Below are 16,793 nucleotides of genomic sequence, written 5' to 3'. Positions count from 1 at the left end.
ACCTATCTTTACAGAAGAGGTCCAAATTGCCATTCCAATAATGAAACCAACCTTAGATAAAGTCCAACTGGCTGGACAGGCCTTGCCTCCTGGATTTCCGGCGCCATTTCTTTTTGCTGATGGTCTTTCATCAGTAGAAACACTATTAACCAACATTCAGGTAAATTATTCTCTATAGGGCCAGGCTATGTCATGATAGATAACATATGTTTCTTTAAAAAGTTTCAGAAACTATTTTGTATCTGCAATTCTAATTTCTTTTATTTAATGTAATGCTTAGGTTTCCACTATCTGGCATTATCGATCGTGAAAGGGTTTCATACATTGTCTATTTGACTTAATAGTTGGCAATAATGGTCATATTAAAATTCACCAGTCTCATTATTCCTCCTTTGCCTCTCCCTGCAGTTGACTGAGGTCAGCAATGATACGGCACTCCGTTTGTAATAAACCACATCAGTAGGATGAATTAGCAAAAGCTATACTGAATGATTCCATGCCACAAAATTGCTCATATATAACATATAGCTACATATGTCCAGTTGCATTCCAGGTCTATAGGTTCCTGCTTTTAATTTTTCTGTTTTCCTAGAGGGTGTAAAAGAAACAAATGGATGAATTTTGTCACTGCTGAAACAAACTGGTATTTTCAGATCTTACATTTGTGTGTGTTTTAGGGCCTACTGAAAGTGGCTGTGGACAATGCGAGGGTCCAGGAAAAGCAGATACAGCAGGAAAAGAAAGAGTTAAAGATGGAGCTTTGTAGAGAGAGAGAACTAAGAGAGAGCTTGGAAAGGCAACTCACAGCTGAGCTGCAAAGCAGAGGTGAGTGAATGAAAAATGGAGTTTAGATATCTATTAAATGTATAACCCTTTGGCATTTCCAGCTGGAGCTATTGAGGACTCGGAGTTAACTGACATTCATACTCCAGTGTAATGCAGCAGTGGACTAGCACTGGTAATGAAAGATTTAAATTTAATAAAACCAGAACGAAGCACACTTTTCTGTAAGCAGACAGAACAGTGACTGAAGGATTATTTCCTGGAGGGCAACTGGCCGCAGAGAGTTTTGGCTGGTTCTGTGGAAGAAAGCTGATTCAGTTTCATGGCTTTCACATGTATTATTACCACTCTGCCTGTGTATTCCCAGCCCGATTTCTTCATTTGACAGCTTTAATTTCTTTTGTTTTCTGCTATTATCCTCCAAGCATTGAGGATCAGTCTTACTGTGAGAAAGATAATATGTCTGTAATTGGGTATTCAGTTGATTTTTTTCCATTACCTTACTACTTATCTGGCCCGCATTTCTGTAGTTTGCGTGCTAGTCAGCTAGTTTTTCTTGTAGATAACTTCAGTGCAACAAAATAGGCAGAACTACGAGAAGTTGTCTGCCCAAGTCCCAGATCTGAAGCAATAACCCTAGATAATTTTTTTCCCATCAGGAGAGTGAGATACAATAGCACGCCCCATATGGGGCCCTCTAAGACAAAACTATGACTGTTTAGAAGCTTTTGATAATAATAGGCAATTAAATTGGTAAATCTGAATTTTTCGCTGTGATATTGCAAAGAAGGCAGTATTCTTTTTAAAATTCAAATCTGCATCTAAAGGAAAGGAATAGTACTTCATGTGCCAAAAGCTACTTCTAGATTACATCCATGAAATCAGAAAGATAAAACTATATAAGACCAAAAATGTAGGTGCCAAGTACTATCTTCCTGTGCGTTTTGAATTGCAATTAGGTGGGTAGAACAGAGCTGTCTGCAGCGCAAAGTCTCAGTAAGAGGCAACAAAGAAGGGCACTTCTAAGTCAAGCTGTGAAGGGTCAGTAAATGCTATTGAAGTTGTTAAATTGGCAGTGGGTGCTCAGAAATGTTGCATCACCCCAGTCTAAGTGTGGATGAGACTGCTGTATTTCTATAAAACAGAACTTATCTCCGTGTAGGCAGACAGCACACTGTGCACCTCCCGAGTCACATTTAGGTCAACAAAAACCTTAAGCCATTCGCAGACTTTGTTGGCTTCTGGCTCGAAGGAGAATTTCACCAATAATCAGTATCCTCAGAATTGTTTGTCTTTCAGGTCATCGCCACATACACATCTTTGTTATTACAGAAACTCAGAGTTAGGCTTTTTCACACAGGTTGCTCAATTTTGCAAAGTTATGTTCTACAGATCACATTTTGACATTCATAATTTATTAAGTCTCTCAGAGATTTCCCATGTAATGGTATCCTTTTCTTTTCCCCTGACTGGAGCATTCACAAATCCAGAAAGATCTGTAAAAGTCAATAAGAATTCAGATGAACAAGTGGTCACATAAAGTTATGCATTTTCACACAGGTTGCTCAATTTTGCAAAGTTATGTTCTACAGATCACATTTTGACATTCATAATTTATTAAGTCTCTCAGAGATTTCCCATGTAATGGTATCCTTTTCTTTTCCCCTGACTGGAGCATTCACAAATCCAGAAAGATCTGTAAAAGTCAATAAGAATTCAGATGAACAGGTGGTCACATAAAGTTATGCAAATAATACTGTGGATTTTTCCAGAATTTTTCCAAATTTTTTAGTAAATTTGCTAACAATATTTTGTGATTTGAATTCACAGGTATCTAATATACAGGAGAAGCAAGTAAATAAAAAGGATTGCAAAATACTGCTTGTATAAATCCAACTTTCGTTTTAACAATACTTGTGAGCTGTATTTGCCGGCGTGTACACACTAGCAAACTTGACTCTAAAACAGATGGTAATTTTAAAAGGGCATTTATGTTTAAGCTCAAATTCTTTTTAGTCTGTTAGTTTTACCTGCCTTTTCTAGTGCCATCACTTCTCCATTTGTTTGATTCCATAATGAATCCATGGGATTAAATACTGCTCTGTGGAATTTGACTACGTGTGTGAACTGAAGCAGCAGCAGCACGATGCAAAAGCATTCTTCGATCCTCTGCACAAGCTGCGATGGGTTGTAGAAATGTAGCGCTTTCATATGAGCTGGGGTATGCTATGGAAGTGGTCTTTGACCCCTTCCAGAGCTTGCTGAAAATGTTCTCCTGCTGGTTCTGAGAAAGTACGTGGACATCAACCTCCGGAGCAGCCAGTCTGCCTCATGCCAATCATCAGACGTGCCAGCTGATCACAGATTTCCTGGAACAAAAGCTGCCCCAGGAGGAGAGTATTTTCTGCCTGCAGGGTACACTCAGCAGAAGTGTGGTGATGGGACTGTAGAATCCTAGCAAGCAGTTTAAACCAGGGAAGGGAGGTGCAGGTCATACAAAGAAGAGACGCCAAGAGAGTGTTCTTGCGTCTGCTGAAAAAACAAGTGTAAAAGCGCACTAAAGGTAGTTCAATAAGGATAGTAAGGACAGTCTGATAGCCACTAGGAGCACAGGAAGGGTTGTTGTTGGCAGAGATAGATATTTTAGATGTAGTTCTGGCCCAAGTAATGGTAACCTGGTGCAGGTGAAAAATAAGGTTAAATATGGGATTAAGATTCAGGGTTTGAAAAGGAAAAGGCTTAAAAGGTGCTTTTTATTGCTTGAATTTATATAGGTGAGGGAATACAAGCATAGTCAATGTCAGCAGTTCCCAATGAAGGTATTGATCATCTGGCTACGATTAATATTATACAATTCTATAGTTATAGTTTTAACTTTATTTATAGTTGGGTTTAAGACTGAGATTACTTAGGAATACTTCTGTTTTCTGCCAAATCTTACATGGCTGTACCGATGGCCTGTGGATGATCTTTGACAAGGCACTGTTTCTGCTTTCCATCTGTAAAAGAGAGGAGATGAGATGACTGTGAAGTGCATTGAGATCTAATGCAAAGCTGTACAGGAGCACGGTATTATTGCATTGTTACCTGTTTTAAGTCCAAACAGCCAGCTACTATACAGTGTTTTATAGAGCGCTTCAGTTAGAAGGAGAAATTGCTAAGGAAGAGAATATACTTGATTTACTTATCAGTGTTATAAGCTTGATTTCAACCTGCTTTCTACCTGGGAAGTTCCGTTTTAATTTCTGTCTGAGATTCTCAACGTACACCCAATGCTTTTTTGTTTCTTTCTTTTCTTTGGCTTTCCCTCTTTTTTCTCCCCCTAGCAATGAAGTGCGAAAGTACTCATGTTACTCAGTACATACGCATTTGATCTTTCATTTGAGTATGTACCCACTTAACCCAGCTTCTCAATAGCCTTACACCTGGCTTCAATCTTGGGCAGTGGTTCTTGTTATTTCAGTTATTCTCCTTCAAAATTCACCCATTTTTACAAAAAAAATTCCCACCTAATTCCACAGGGTTTCACTCTGTACACCATTGCTACTGACATTTCAGGTTCTCCAACACTGTACGCAGACAGTTTGCCTGCAGAAATAAATGTCATTTCCCTTAATGTTAGGAAGCATAACTAAAACCGAATCTCTGACACATTCAGAAGACTTCTTCCGTTCACGAGGAGTGGTCAGGGGAGACATAGCCAGTGTGTTTGGATTATCTTTCTAGATAAAACTACTGGAGGAGGGTGCAATATAATTCTCGGCATTAAGGGAAGAGGTTGGAATGAAGGGTGAGAGATTTATTTGAGGATGTACGTTGCTGCTGTTGCTAGAAATTAGTTTAAGCCAATGGTCTGCTCAGCCAAACTCTGCAGAACTATAGCTAGAATTTAGTCCAAATTGGTAAAGTCTGTGTAACGTGAACCACGGGGCTGGCTCTGAGTGAGACTCTTACGTTCTGGTTAGGAGACTTAAATCCATGGCCTGTTCCAGAGTGAGAATAAGAGTTAAGATCTTTGAGACGATCTAAAGCCCTTTCAGATTGTTCATTGTTTCACTACAGGATATGCCTTGGGTTTTTTTTTGGTTTTGTATCAGATTCATGCCAGATCTCTTTTTTTTTTTTTCAGATTTTTTTTTTTTTTTTTTTTTTTTTTTTGAGCTAGAATTGGGCCCTTGAACATTGACTATAAACAACTCATTCACTGTTTCCATTATATATTATTTGTGCTTCAACAGCCATTCTTACAATATATTTACATTTCAGCAACAATTCAGAAACGCTTGAAGAAAGAAAAAAAGGCAAAGAGAAAATTGCAGGAAGCTTTGGAATTTGAATCAAAGAGAAGAGAACAAGTGGAACAGGCGCTTAAACAGGCCACATCAGGTGACGGTCTCAGGATGTTAAATGGTAATGTCTTAGTTGGCCTTTCACAGTTAGCTTAAAATGATGTTTAATGGGGGGGGAGGGGGGGAAGTAAGATGATTCACCAAGCAAATTCCAGAATAAAAAAATCACAGTCCTTTCCTGAAATAATTAAAAATCTATTTCAGGCCATGTGCTCTGGGTCATGAATTAAAAAAATAAATAAGTCTGCAACTAGAGAAACAGACAGAGCAGTTTACACAGACATGACAAGAAATGCTGAATATATTACCAGAGAAATCTGTTACAGTGCCAGCTAAGACAATGTGAAATTTGGTTCCTATAAGGTTCTCTGAACTCTTCTCTCCCAGCAGATTCATTTTTAGAACTGCTGAGCTTCATTTTAAAAGCTGTTTGGCTGAAGTTTGCTCAGCTTCAGGACCTATTAAGTTTGTTAAATATGTATCAACTTTCAAAGCTGACTAGGTTTTGAATACTTCCCAAATATTCTTGTGAAACAAAAGCAAGTCAGTTAATCTCTTAAACAGGATGATTATGTTTTGGGTAGTGGGAAGATTTGCCTCTCCTGCTTAATGTGGGTCTGACCAAAGTTTAGAGCTTTGGTTTGAATCTTTAAGACTAAAGAACCTAGTTGAGTTTTAATTAATTTCAGGTTCTGTAGCTAAGGCTTAATCTGTGTGTCCCTACCCTGAAGTCTCTGCAGAGGCTCATGAATCCGAGTTACATTCAGTCTCTGCTGCGTTTGTATGTTGTGTAGTCTTTACGTTAACTTTGTGCTGCCTGCTTCAGGCACTGCTAGCAACTGAGCCATAATAACATAAGCAGACTGCAAAAACTGCCTGAACTGCTGAGTAAAAATAATGAGTGTAGCTTGTCTCGAGTTCTCAGTTGTGAGGGCTACCCAAACTGTTTTTTAAAGTTAGGGCAAGCCTGTCTACGTGAACTGCCATCGCAACACTCTGCAATGGACTGCGAGTTGTGATTTATCTAGAGCACCTAAGAGATATAAACTCTTTAAGTATGAGAGCAACGTCTTTCAGAGGCATTCTCATCTGCTGGGTTTTATAGTCCAGCATATCACTGTAACCAGGACCTGGCTGGCTTTTCTGATGTAGTGACAGTGAGTGGTGGTGATTCAGGCATGGATATACAGCTTGCACCGTGATGAGGGACAATGACCCAAGGGAGGGTGGGTGGACAGAGCCAGCAGAAACCTTTTCCACCGCCTCCACTGGATCAGAAAAATGCCCAGATCAGATCCCACAGACATAGCCAGCACCTTGAGACGAATGTCAGAAAAAGCCTAACATCCTGATGTTCTGTAAGGTCAGTCACCCAGATTCTGCTGTTGCTGGTAAGCACCTGCCGCTCGCAGGAGTACTCAGCAGTTCTGGAAGCCACAAATTAAAGGGTACCATCATGCCAGCAAAGTGATTAACAGATCTTTACATCTGCTATTGTGGGCCTGGCTGCTAAGGTTTTGATTTGCAGGCACACTCAGGTAGTCATATATATGTTAGTGCCTGCAAGAAGCTGATATTTACATGCTAATCTGATTGCACATGCAAATCAGGTAGCTCATTAGCATCTTAATCCACAATTTAATTGCAGGTACAATTTTATGACAACAAAACGTGAAGGGCTATTCTGAATATTTTTAATTTAACTCTGACGGTCTGTCTCATTTAACAGGTGCTGTTATTAGTTACAGACGACACTGTCATTTTACGTATATACAACATGTACTCTGAAAGGTTTGAAAAGGAAGAACCTTTTTAGATTAATAGATCAGTGCCCTGACCTTTCCTTCAAAACAGAAATCTGAATAAGCGAAACCCTATGTAATAGCAGTCACTTGTAATTTTATAAGAAAAAATTGTATACATGAAAATACTTATTTGCTCATATATATTTATAGGGCTATATATGCATACATCAGATACATTTCATTTACACATATATTACTAAGATATTATTCATATTACTTTTCTGTGTATGGACTATGCTTTAATGGGTTTCCCCGCTTTGACACAGAGTCTGGTCAGGCTGTAGGGTGGCCAGCAAAATGTCATCTTTGCGACAGGTACTGACACTCCAACTAAAGTGATCTGAGAAAGCACCAGTACAGTTATTCTCTATCTGAGAAAGTCCAGAACAGGCTTCTACGGAGAAAAACTTCAAAACTGTATACACAGCTCCCTTTCAGGTGTGGGTTTTTTCCTTGCTTTAATTTCGAAGTGCTGTATTATAAGGGAAGCAGATGTTTCTCCAGGATTCGAGGTGCCATGGATTCAAATCACATACCCTTCATGCTAATCCTTGTTGGCACAAGGTGGATAATGGCATCTGTTATCATAACACCCTGGGGTGTTTGAGCCCCCGCCCCCACCCCGAAGGACTGTGCATACAGAGGTATTATCAATATGAAATTAAATAGTTCAAAAGTGCATATCATTATGAGACTCTTTCTCAACTTGGAAAAAAGAGCACAGTCCATTTTGGAAAGCTCTTCTCAGAAATCTGGAAATGTTTCACATAATATCACATATGTAATTATATTTTGGGTGATAACAACATACTTAAAACGTGCTTACAACATCCTGACCTGAGTCCTTTAAATGCAATTTGCATTACAGTCCTTATCTGTAACACGTGCTCATACAAACTGATACACACACACACACACAAACATGTTGACTGGCATTGGCTATATTCTTTAATTCTGTACTTTGCAGGTATATGTCTAGGAGAGTCAATGTAGTTTAATGTTATCACAGTTTGATTTCTACTTTTATTTTCCATATGTCAGATGCCCTCATTCTCCAAGAGAATTTTACAGCCATATTAATATCATGTGTTGGTTATTATCTGATCGTCAGACAAATGTGAAGCATGTTAAAAATAATTCACTGTGAGACCAGTAATGTTTGCACATTTTGGAAACAATTTACTACTGAAAATTCTATGAAGACCAAATGTTTCATGCAAGACCGTGTAACTTGGAGATCACCCTAGTTTGCTATAAATATTTTTCTAAAGATGCATGAGAGAAGGACAAAGGGGAATGCATTAATCTTCGGTGTCACATCTTTCAGATGCTGGAATCCCAGATATGGAAATAGAACACAACGGAACCCAACATGACAGTGCAGCAATGCAAGGTGCAGTATGTACCGCATCCCATCGCAGACATGTTTATCATGAGCCATATTAAAAATTAAATGAAATGCAGAATAGTTTTTGTCTCTGTTTTCCTGCTTTAAGATAAATGTAAATTACACAACTTCATTTTGTTTTCCTGTTCAATATAGAAAACCTTTGAAAGATCAGTACTTTACAATACCAGAAATTAAATTTGTTTAAATAGAGGTGTGGGAAACTCATATTTAGCTATCAAAAATATGTGCGTAGTTCAAAAGTGATTTTACATATGATTTATCTTTTTTTAAATATTTTACCTCTGATGCTTACCTTCCTATCAAGATCATAGGTGTTTTCAAAAAATACATGAACTGTAGGTGGAAAAGGAAAGTCATGTTCATGTTATGAGCAATTATATAGTGCTCCATTTTCGTCCCTGTTCAGTGCCTGTTTGTAAATACGGAACATTCACGTATTGTCTGAGTGCTTCCCAAAGAATAATAAATGCATTCTGGCTATAGGCCTGTGAAGTCAGGGAGTGGTGTAGTCATCATTTAGGGGAGCTGAGGTACAGAGATCTTAATGGTTATTGCCATTACCATTGGAAGCCTATTTGAGACACGCAGAAAATCCATAGTCACCTGTGATAAAATTTGGTCTAAGCAATTTGAACGTAGAAATTCTCTGACTTCGGAGAAAGTCCAGTTTTATAGTGTTGATTTTCTATAAAATCAACCTTTTTCTTCTTTCAGTCCTGTGCCGTATTCATTACACACCGTCCAGCTCTGCGCTGGCTACTGTAGCAGCCTGGAGACCGCTGCCTGTTTCGATGTAACTGCTGCTTCTTAGGGCACCTCCACCCTTTCTACTGAATCATGTAATGGTTATGTGCAAAAAATGACGTGTGTTGAAGTAACTAAAGACAGTCCCCTTTTATGTAGACAGAAGAAGGACTGCAGTACACTTATAGATACAAACATCACACCTAGCACTTCTGAACTGCTAAAGGCTTGACTTTGCATACCTCTGGTATGCATCTGTCGTCCATCTGTCATCTATACAGGAAAGCTCAAATATTTTTACTGCTGTCTCTTTCTGTGATTTTAGGTTCATATGCTATGTATTACAAAGGAGAATCACAGCTTTATTGTAATGCATATATATACATATAACGTGTGTATATATATGTGCACATATGATCAGAGTTGTGCTCTAAATATTACCGTTTGAAAATCGTTACTGCCAGAAATAGTCAAAATATTGGATAAGCACTTGGGACACATGTATTTAAATTTGGCAAGCAAAATATTCCTAACATTTATGATCTATTTATGATACCTGCTGAGATGAGTGCTCAGTGCTCTTCCAAAAAGATTCTGACAGTCAAAGGTGCATCTGGACAGAATCTAGTAAAAAAAGGAAGTTAATTTCAATTTTCAGTTGAAGGAAAAAAGTTACAGTTGGCTCAAATCATCAAAAATTATTATAAATAACTGTGGGGAAAGTGATGCATAGCCGCTTCCAGCAACCATTTACTTACTAGTAGGAATTAAGAGAACTTTCTTACACTTCCTGTAGTCTATTGATACACAAGAAAACCTTGTGATTTTATGATCTTTAATTCAGGTTGTTTGTTCTTTTTTTTTTTAATCTGATCCCAACTACATCATTCTTTAGTTTTAACAGGCTTTGGCTCATGAAGTTTTTGTTCAGGTTAAAAGCCTGAACAAAGGGAGAACGGGATATCCTCTATGTTCAATATCTCTGAGCTTGGTGCCCCTCTGTGGAAGCAGAACATGACTTGTGCAGTAGGAGTTGTAAACCTGTCATAGACTCCTCAGTGGCAAAGCATCCCTTGTCTTCACCACAGTGATGAATGGCAGTGTACGCCCACTTCTCTGACAGTTTTCGTATGGTAATCCTGTTCATATGTAAACGTGTGATGAGTTTAGCCAGTTCTTTCACTAAGCACTCTCAGCTGATGAAAAGGTTTCTGAAAAGGTTTCTTTGTAGAACTTGTTTAGATTTCAAGGTGTTTCTGTCCTATAGCACCATCTCTTTCTTTTTTTATTTATACTGATACTGTAATATCTTTTTATTCTCTTTTCCTTTGATTACAATTTTTGTACTTGACAGCTACGATTGCACTGCCGTCTTTAACAATTTGAGCACACTCCCTCATTGCCCCCTTCATTTGCTGCCTTTGTTTTTTGGGCCCTGGGAGGAGGAAGGGTCAAAACACATGTCCCTAATACAAAGCTGTTTCCAAGCTTCCAAAATCTCTCTCTGTTGCACAGAAAAAAGCATTAGCATCAATGCAGACCTTTCTTTTTCTGTTGTCAATAGCTCTGCTGGACAGAAATCTGTCATTCGCACAGTGCCTTCCCTTTGAAATTCAATTAGTTTCACTGCCAGTATCTCCTTAAGACGGTTTAAAGGAAAATTACAAAAATACTGCGCAGCCACCTTTCACAGTGATTAAGTCATATCATATTTTATGCTCATTTCTTAAAACGGTTTTATTAACACAAGCTGTTCATATACTGGGATTCTGATCTACATTATAAATCTTTTCCATTTAGTTGACTCATTCTCTCTATGCTTTGTATATTAATTGAATGGAAATTTTGTGCAAATGAGACTTAAAACTTTTTTGAACTTTACAGTCTAATACTTCCATCCTCCGTATACCTGATCTTCTAGTCCACCGTAGCTTATCTGAGAGAAGCTTTCTAGCTGACGAAATAGAAAAGTAATAGTTGCTGTAGTCATGAAGCCCCCTGCACAGCTGAGTGGTGCAGGAGAGGGTGACGCACGCACACAGATACCCGTCTGGTCTTGCTTCCATAATTCACTTGTGGGCCAGCAAGATAGTGCATTAACCATTTTATCAACCAATCTCCGTTCCACATAAAATAAACATACTGGGTGTCATTAAGTGCACCTTCAGATCGATGATTTTTGCAAATGACATTCAAGTACCATTCGAGTAGTGCATTTTTGCTGATAAAAGCAAATTAAATTAGCACAACTACAAGTGTGCTGATAAAAACTAAAACTGAACAGCAGCACCATTAGCTAACAAAGTAATATTTTCTCTTTACTGCTTTCTGCCATTTAGTTATTATCCTATTGGAAATCTAATTATAATCCTTTTACTCCCTAGTCAAACTTCACAGTTTTTGCAAGCTTAGCACTGACAAGTGATTTCATTACATTTGATTGCCCGCGCCCAGATTGACTTAACTTCACTCCGAGACCTAAAAGCCCTCTCAGTTTCTCAGATTCCCTGTTTGCACATTACAGCAACAGCTCCTTTAATTAATTAGCATGAACAGCAGTAACATGAACTGCTGAACAGAAAATAACATCATTTTATGATCGCAGGGAGACTTCTCCTTTTGCATGTTTATACCTTAGTTAACTTTTGTATTACTATATTTCATTGTTAGGGGATATTGGAACAATCAGCAAAGCAATGTTATCTTAAAATTTTAAAAAATAGATGTTGCCATAATACTCGATGATAACAATTTTCAAAAAATAAAAGATTCTAAATTTCAAGAAGGAGGCGGCAGCACAGGCAGACAGACTTTCCTGAGGTGAAAACACGGTTCAAAGGAAACGTGGTTCACCGTACCTGCGACGGGAGGGTGACCCAGGGCTGCTGCTGCTTTCGTTTGTGAAACAACCTGGCAGAGGTTTAGCACAAGAACTCTCAGTAACCGTGATTAACTTTTTCTTTTTATCTGTTTGCCACAGATGAAGGACTGTTGAAGTTTGGAACATACTTCATTACTTAGAAAACTGGGCTATATTTCTTCAATATTCTCATATAACCAGTCAGTTTTCAAATGCAGCCTATGGTAAAAAGGGCGCAAGGGGGACAGAAAAGAGAGGGGCAGTGTTTTTAGGAGGTTTAACAACTTTGTTACTGTATCAAATTATACCTTCAAATGCTGCAATCCGCTGAAACCAGCCCCGCTGTGGAATTTCAGAGTACTCTACAACTCTAAGAGACAAATTCAACATCTTGGAAATTATAGTGCTATTGTCTTGGTCTTGCTTTCACTGAAAAAAACATTTAAGCACTTAAAATTTTACGTAAGAAAAGACCAGAACCCTGTGATTAGAAACTCTTGAGATTAAATAGAGGCCTGATATTTTCCTTGTGAGCGAGTTCTTCGCTACCTATCATCTTCTTCGTTTTTGTCGTAGGCCTTTTCTTCTTCCTCCTGTCCAAGCCATGCTCTGTCCCTAGTGCGTGTCCTGCTCTGGATGCTCTGAATTACTAAACCTCTAGTAGTTACTTTGTGCTGCGTCATATTGCAGTGTTTCTAGAAAAACTCTTTTGAAGTTTGTGTGCAATTACCAGACTGTCATATCTGTGCACACACTGGCCCCGCGCTGCTGAAAGCCGTCTCATTAGCTGCTAACCAAGAAAAGGGCCCTCTTTAGTAACCAGCCATGAGATTTCTGTGCTGACTACATGGCTTGCCTGCTGGTGATACAAATGCAGGGCTTTAAAAAATAACAGTATCGCTGATCTTAGTGTTATTTCTACTTTTGGTACGCAGTGTTTTTCTGAATCCCTCTCTCTCTCTAAGCACACGCGCACACATACATGAGGGAGGAAGCTGAGATTTTGTGATTTACTGGAAACAAAAGGTGGGGAAAAGTTTTCTCAGGAGACTGCTGGGTGTGAAGGTCCATACCTTTCTATTCTTACAAAGGGCTAAAGTATTTATTCAATAATTCAGCGTCAGTAGGCTTGAATATTTCCTAAGCAGGAACCACTATGTTATCTCCCTGTCTACTCAAACTGACAATGGCAATCCAGCATCTGCATAGTTTGTATTCAGTGAACATATTCTTGTCCTTGGCTATTGTTACTCATTAGAAATCCTATTTTCTGTACAAGTTTTCAGGTCTGTTAACACAGATGTGGAAGTATTTGACAGTCGACTCGGTAGTCCTAAGCACAAAATAAGTGGTGTGCGGCGCTGGAGGGTCGGGTGCCGCGGTCCTGCCTGCTGCGGGGAGGAGGACCCGCAGGGAGGAGAGGGCTGGTACTGCTCCCCCGAGGGAGGCTCGTCAGCTCGACAGCATTGGGCATCACAGACTGCACATCTGCAGGGGTGGAAAAGAGGCGATATGAAAGAGCGAGAGATGAAAAGAAAGCAAACCAAACTTCTTTAGTACTGCTGCTCTCAGAAGCAGCATTTATTGTCCACATTCTTCCGTGAGTCTGGAGGAAAGCATGCCCTGCTCACGGTGTGTTATTTTTTCTCTTTCACTGCTCAGTTTGGAAAATACTTACAGATAAATGGAAAGGAGAAGTTTTGCTGGACAACTAATAAACAGGGAAAGAAGTCAGTTTTACTCACCGCTGTCAATCGGCTGAATGACTAGCCCAAAACCATGGGAACTGGCTGCAGGCCAGGTCTTTTTTTTTTTTTTCACGGCAGCAAAGGGATCCTTTTCTGTGTCTTCCATAATTGCCGTGGTCCTTACCCCACTAGCAGGGGCCTGGATGCAGCCTCCTTCCAGGCCAGTCAGCACTGCTAAGAAGTTGAGGGGAAGAGGTTCTTTCCAGGGATTTCATCCACAGTAGAAGCTGATGCAAACTGTTCTCTGATTTTTCTTTTTTTTTCTGCAAAATAAGAGAGTGATTCAAACTAATTAGCCCCAGCTTTGTAAGTTAGATTTATTGTTACAGCATTGTATTTTCCATGAGTCGCGGCATCCAGAGCTTGTCTTGACTCTGATCTAACTGAACTGCGGACTCTGTTTACGTAGCCTGGGAAGGGTGGAGAGATCAGCCCCTCTCCAGTATAGTTACGGTGTCATGTAAGACTCCGATTCAGCCCCTCACGTAGGAGTGATGCAAAGCCCCTGGGAGCGCGCAGGTCTGGCACGTGGCTGCCCTCTTCCCTCCTGCTGCTCTTCTGTCCGCAGAAACGCAGCCACGTCTCGGCTCTACCGAACCTTTATTTTAGCAGCTCTCCCAACTCCTCCTTCATCTAAATTGGCAAAGTGGGATTTTCATCTCTGCTACCCATGCTCTCCGCAGTATGTAGGGCTGGGTTTTATTTTTTAAATTGCATGAATAATTTACAGTTACTGATATCAACAAATTTATCCTTGTTTTGTCATTATGTAGCAGATCCCAAATTTCCTTCCTCCAATGACTTTCTCCTCCAATTTACAGTGTGCTAGAGCTCCCTGAACGATCCCAAGCTGTAGCTGTGTCGGTTAATCGCAGCTAGCTGGCTGCGTCGCGTCGCTCCCCTTCCTGGGCTGGATTTGCACACCAGCATTCCTGGGGCGCATTTCTTTATGCAAGTTGTGAGGGTACGCATGGAAATTTTGTTTGAAAGTACTTTTATGGAAATACAGCTGAATTACTAACGTAAAAGAAAGATATTGCAAACAGCCTCGCAAAGGATTCAGAAAAGTCAGAGATGCTGAATAGGCTGAAAAAAAGAAAAGAAAAAAAAAAGAAAAATGTGAATAAATATGCGGATGATAATTATTGCTTTTGGATTTGTCCTTTATACGCACCTTAAAAGCTTGAAAGAAAAAGAGGAACGATGATATTGTTGCTAAAAGAGAGTGCAAGAGATGAATGTTTACCCTGGACTAACAGCTCAGGGAAGACAACACCATCCTGAGGGAAAATTACAATTATTAACATAGGCTCTGGCTCACTGAGAAATTGCGAGATCTTTAGCTGTCTTATACATTGTGAAGGGGAAAAAAAAATCCTTTCTAAATGTCTTGCTTATTAAGCCAGTCATGCATTTCACTGTAGGTTGTAAAGCAGTGTAACATGCACAGGGGGCTCATAAGCATATTTTAGTGTTAGGGAATATCATTTATACAGTTTTTATATTGTCAATATTACCCCTAGAGAATGAGATTAGGCTTTAAACTACTGTAAATCTACGCTTTTGCTCACCTTTGTATAATTTCATTTCTTAATAGAATGAAGGCCACATAAATGAATATTTGATTAAGGGATAAACCTAATAAAAGAATACATTTATTGCACACAGATTTATTCAAATCTTTGCTATATAATACAGTAAAATGCTATAAAATGGTATGTAGCTTGCAGTCGGCTACGCTGAGGAGATGGTGAATATTCTTCAAAAAGATGAATTTGACAACATCACATTGTCTTTCATGTATGTGGTAGCACAGATGCTCCTAACACTTTCAATTCCTCATAGGCGGTTGCTGTATGTTGTTAATGCCATGGAGTTAAGTTTATTGAACAGCTACAAAAAAGTATTTTAATTTTTGGAGCATAATTGAGAGCTTTATAAAAAAAGGAAATATTTAACTATGCACTTTCTGTTTATTGAGCAATAATACCTCCTGGGTGGCTGCACTGTGCTTGAGCTTTTGAGCTTTGGCATTTACTTTCTCTCTTACAGGTATTCCAGACATCTCCATTGAACTTCCCTTGAGAAATAAAGGGAATAGGAAGGAAAAATTGAAACCTGTTTCAAAGTTGAGATAGTCAGTCCATCAGCCTGCAGTACACTCAATGACCACCTCTTTCTTACCTTAGTCTGAAAAATCATTTTTAAATACAACAAGAATATCAAGAATTTAAAAAAAAAAAAAAAAAGACTGATCCTTACCCATTTTTGATAAATCAATTCTTCCCTTGAATGCACGTCTGGGTTCCTCCCTCCTCTTTGCAGACAGAGTCCTTGTTGCCAAATGCAGCACCGTAAACGTGCGCGCATACGTGGTCTCCGTCTTACTGTCCTCGCCTGTACAAATACCGAGCATCAAATGTATCAAAAGGCGCAGCTGACGCCCAGCGGCCATGTAAATAGTGAGTTATGTATCTAATTTCTGCTGCCTTCCATTGGCATTATATGGACTAATTCACCAAGTACGTCTGTAAATCCCACCCCGTAGAGGTGGTTGGCAAGAAGATACCTTTGCAAATCTGGCTCCTGAGCCTCGGCCCTCAAAGAGCATCGAGATGCGGGCGGTAGCTGCCCAGGACACGTGATGCTTCTGTGCAGAACGCAGACCCGGTGTGTTGCTGGCTCTCGAGAAGCACTGTGGCAGAGTTTCAGCCTTTTGGACTGCCTGTAGAGGCGGTTCCTGTGATTTTTTTGAGGGCGGCCACACTGACCTGCTGATTCTGTCAGTGGCTACCTTTTTTAGAAGTACAACTTTAATATAGGCTAGATCACCTACAGCCTGCTATAGGAAGAAGTCATGTGCAACTTCCTAATAATCAGAAGGAGAGAAAGAAAAAACAAACCAACCAACCCCCACAGTGTTCAATATTTGCATTTCTGCTTACCCCCTCCCCAGGCTTTAATATTTGCCCCCCCCAAGTTTAAGACAATAATTTTAATCAGCCAAAGGCCTGAAACTAATTTTACTCACTTCTTTGGAGGTTCCCATGCTCCCAAACGTTCTCCGAAGATGTTACGTCCCTGGCTCTTCCG

The 16,793-nt window shown here is 39.5% G+C and overlaps 1 protein-coding gene across 1 annotated transcript in view; it reads left to right on the top strand.

Moving 5' to 3' along the window:
- The window catches only part of DACH2 (dachshund family transcription factor 2), a gene marked incomplete at its 5' end in the record, with an annotated part of 101,817 nt that overhangs the window by 82,815 nt on the left and 2,209 nt on the right, over positions 1–16,793 (top strand). Inside the window, 4 exons of the mRNA XM_009580240.1 lie at positions 15–160; positions 678–825; positions 5,050–5,193; positions 8,265–8,330. Of these exons, the coding sequence (XP_009578535.1) occupies positions 15–160; positions 678–825; positions 5,050–5,193; positions 8,265–8,330 (504 nt within the window). The remainder of the gene's footprint in view (positions 1–14; positions 161–677; positions 826–5,049; positions 5,194–8,264; positions 8,331–16,793) is intronic.

The sequence above is a fragment of the Fulmarus glacialis genome, unplaced genomic scaffold (assembly GCF_000690835.1).
Source record: "Fulmarus glacialis isolate BGI_N327 unplaced genomic scaffold, ASM69083v1 scaffold16416, whole genome shotgun sequence".
NCBI classification, from domain to species: domain Eukaryota; kingdom Metazoa; phylum Chordata; class Aves; order Procellariiformes; family Procellariidae; genus Fulmarus; species Fulmarus glacialis.
The sequence above is the reverse complement of the archived record's forward strand: the minus strand, read 5'-3'. Positions and strand labels throughout refer to the sequence as shown.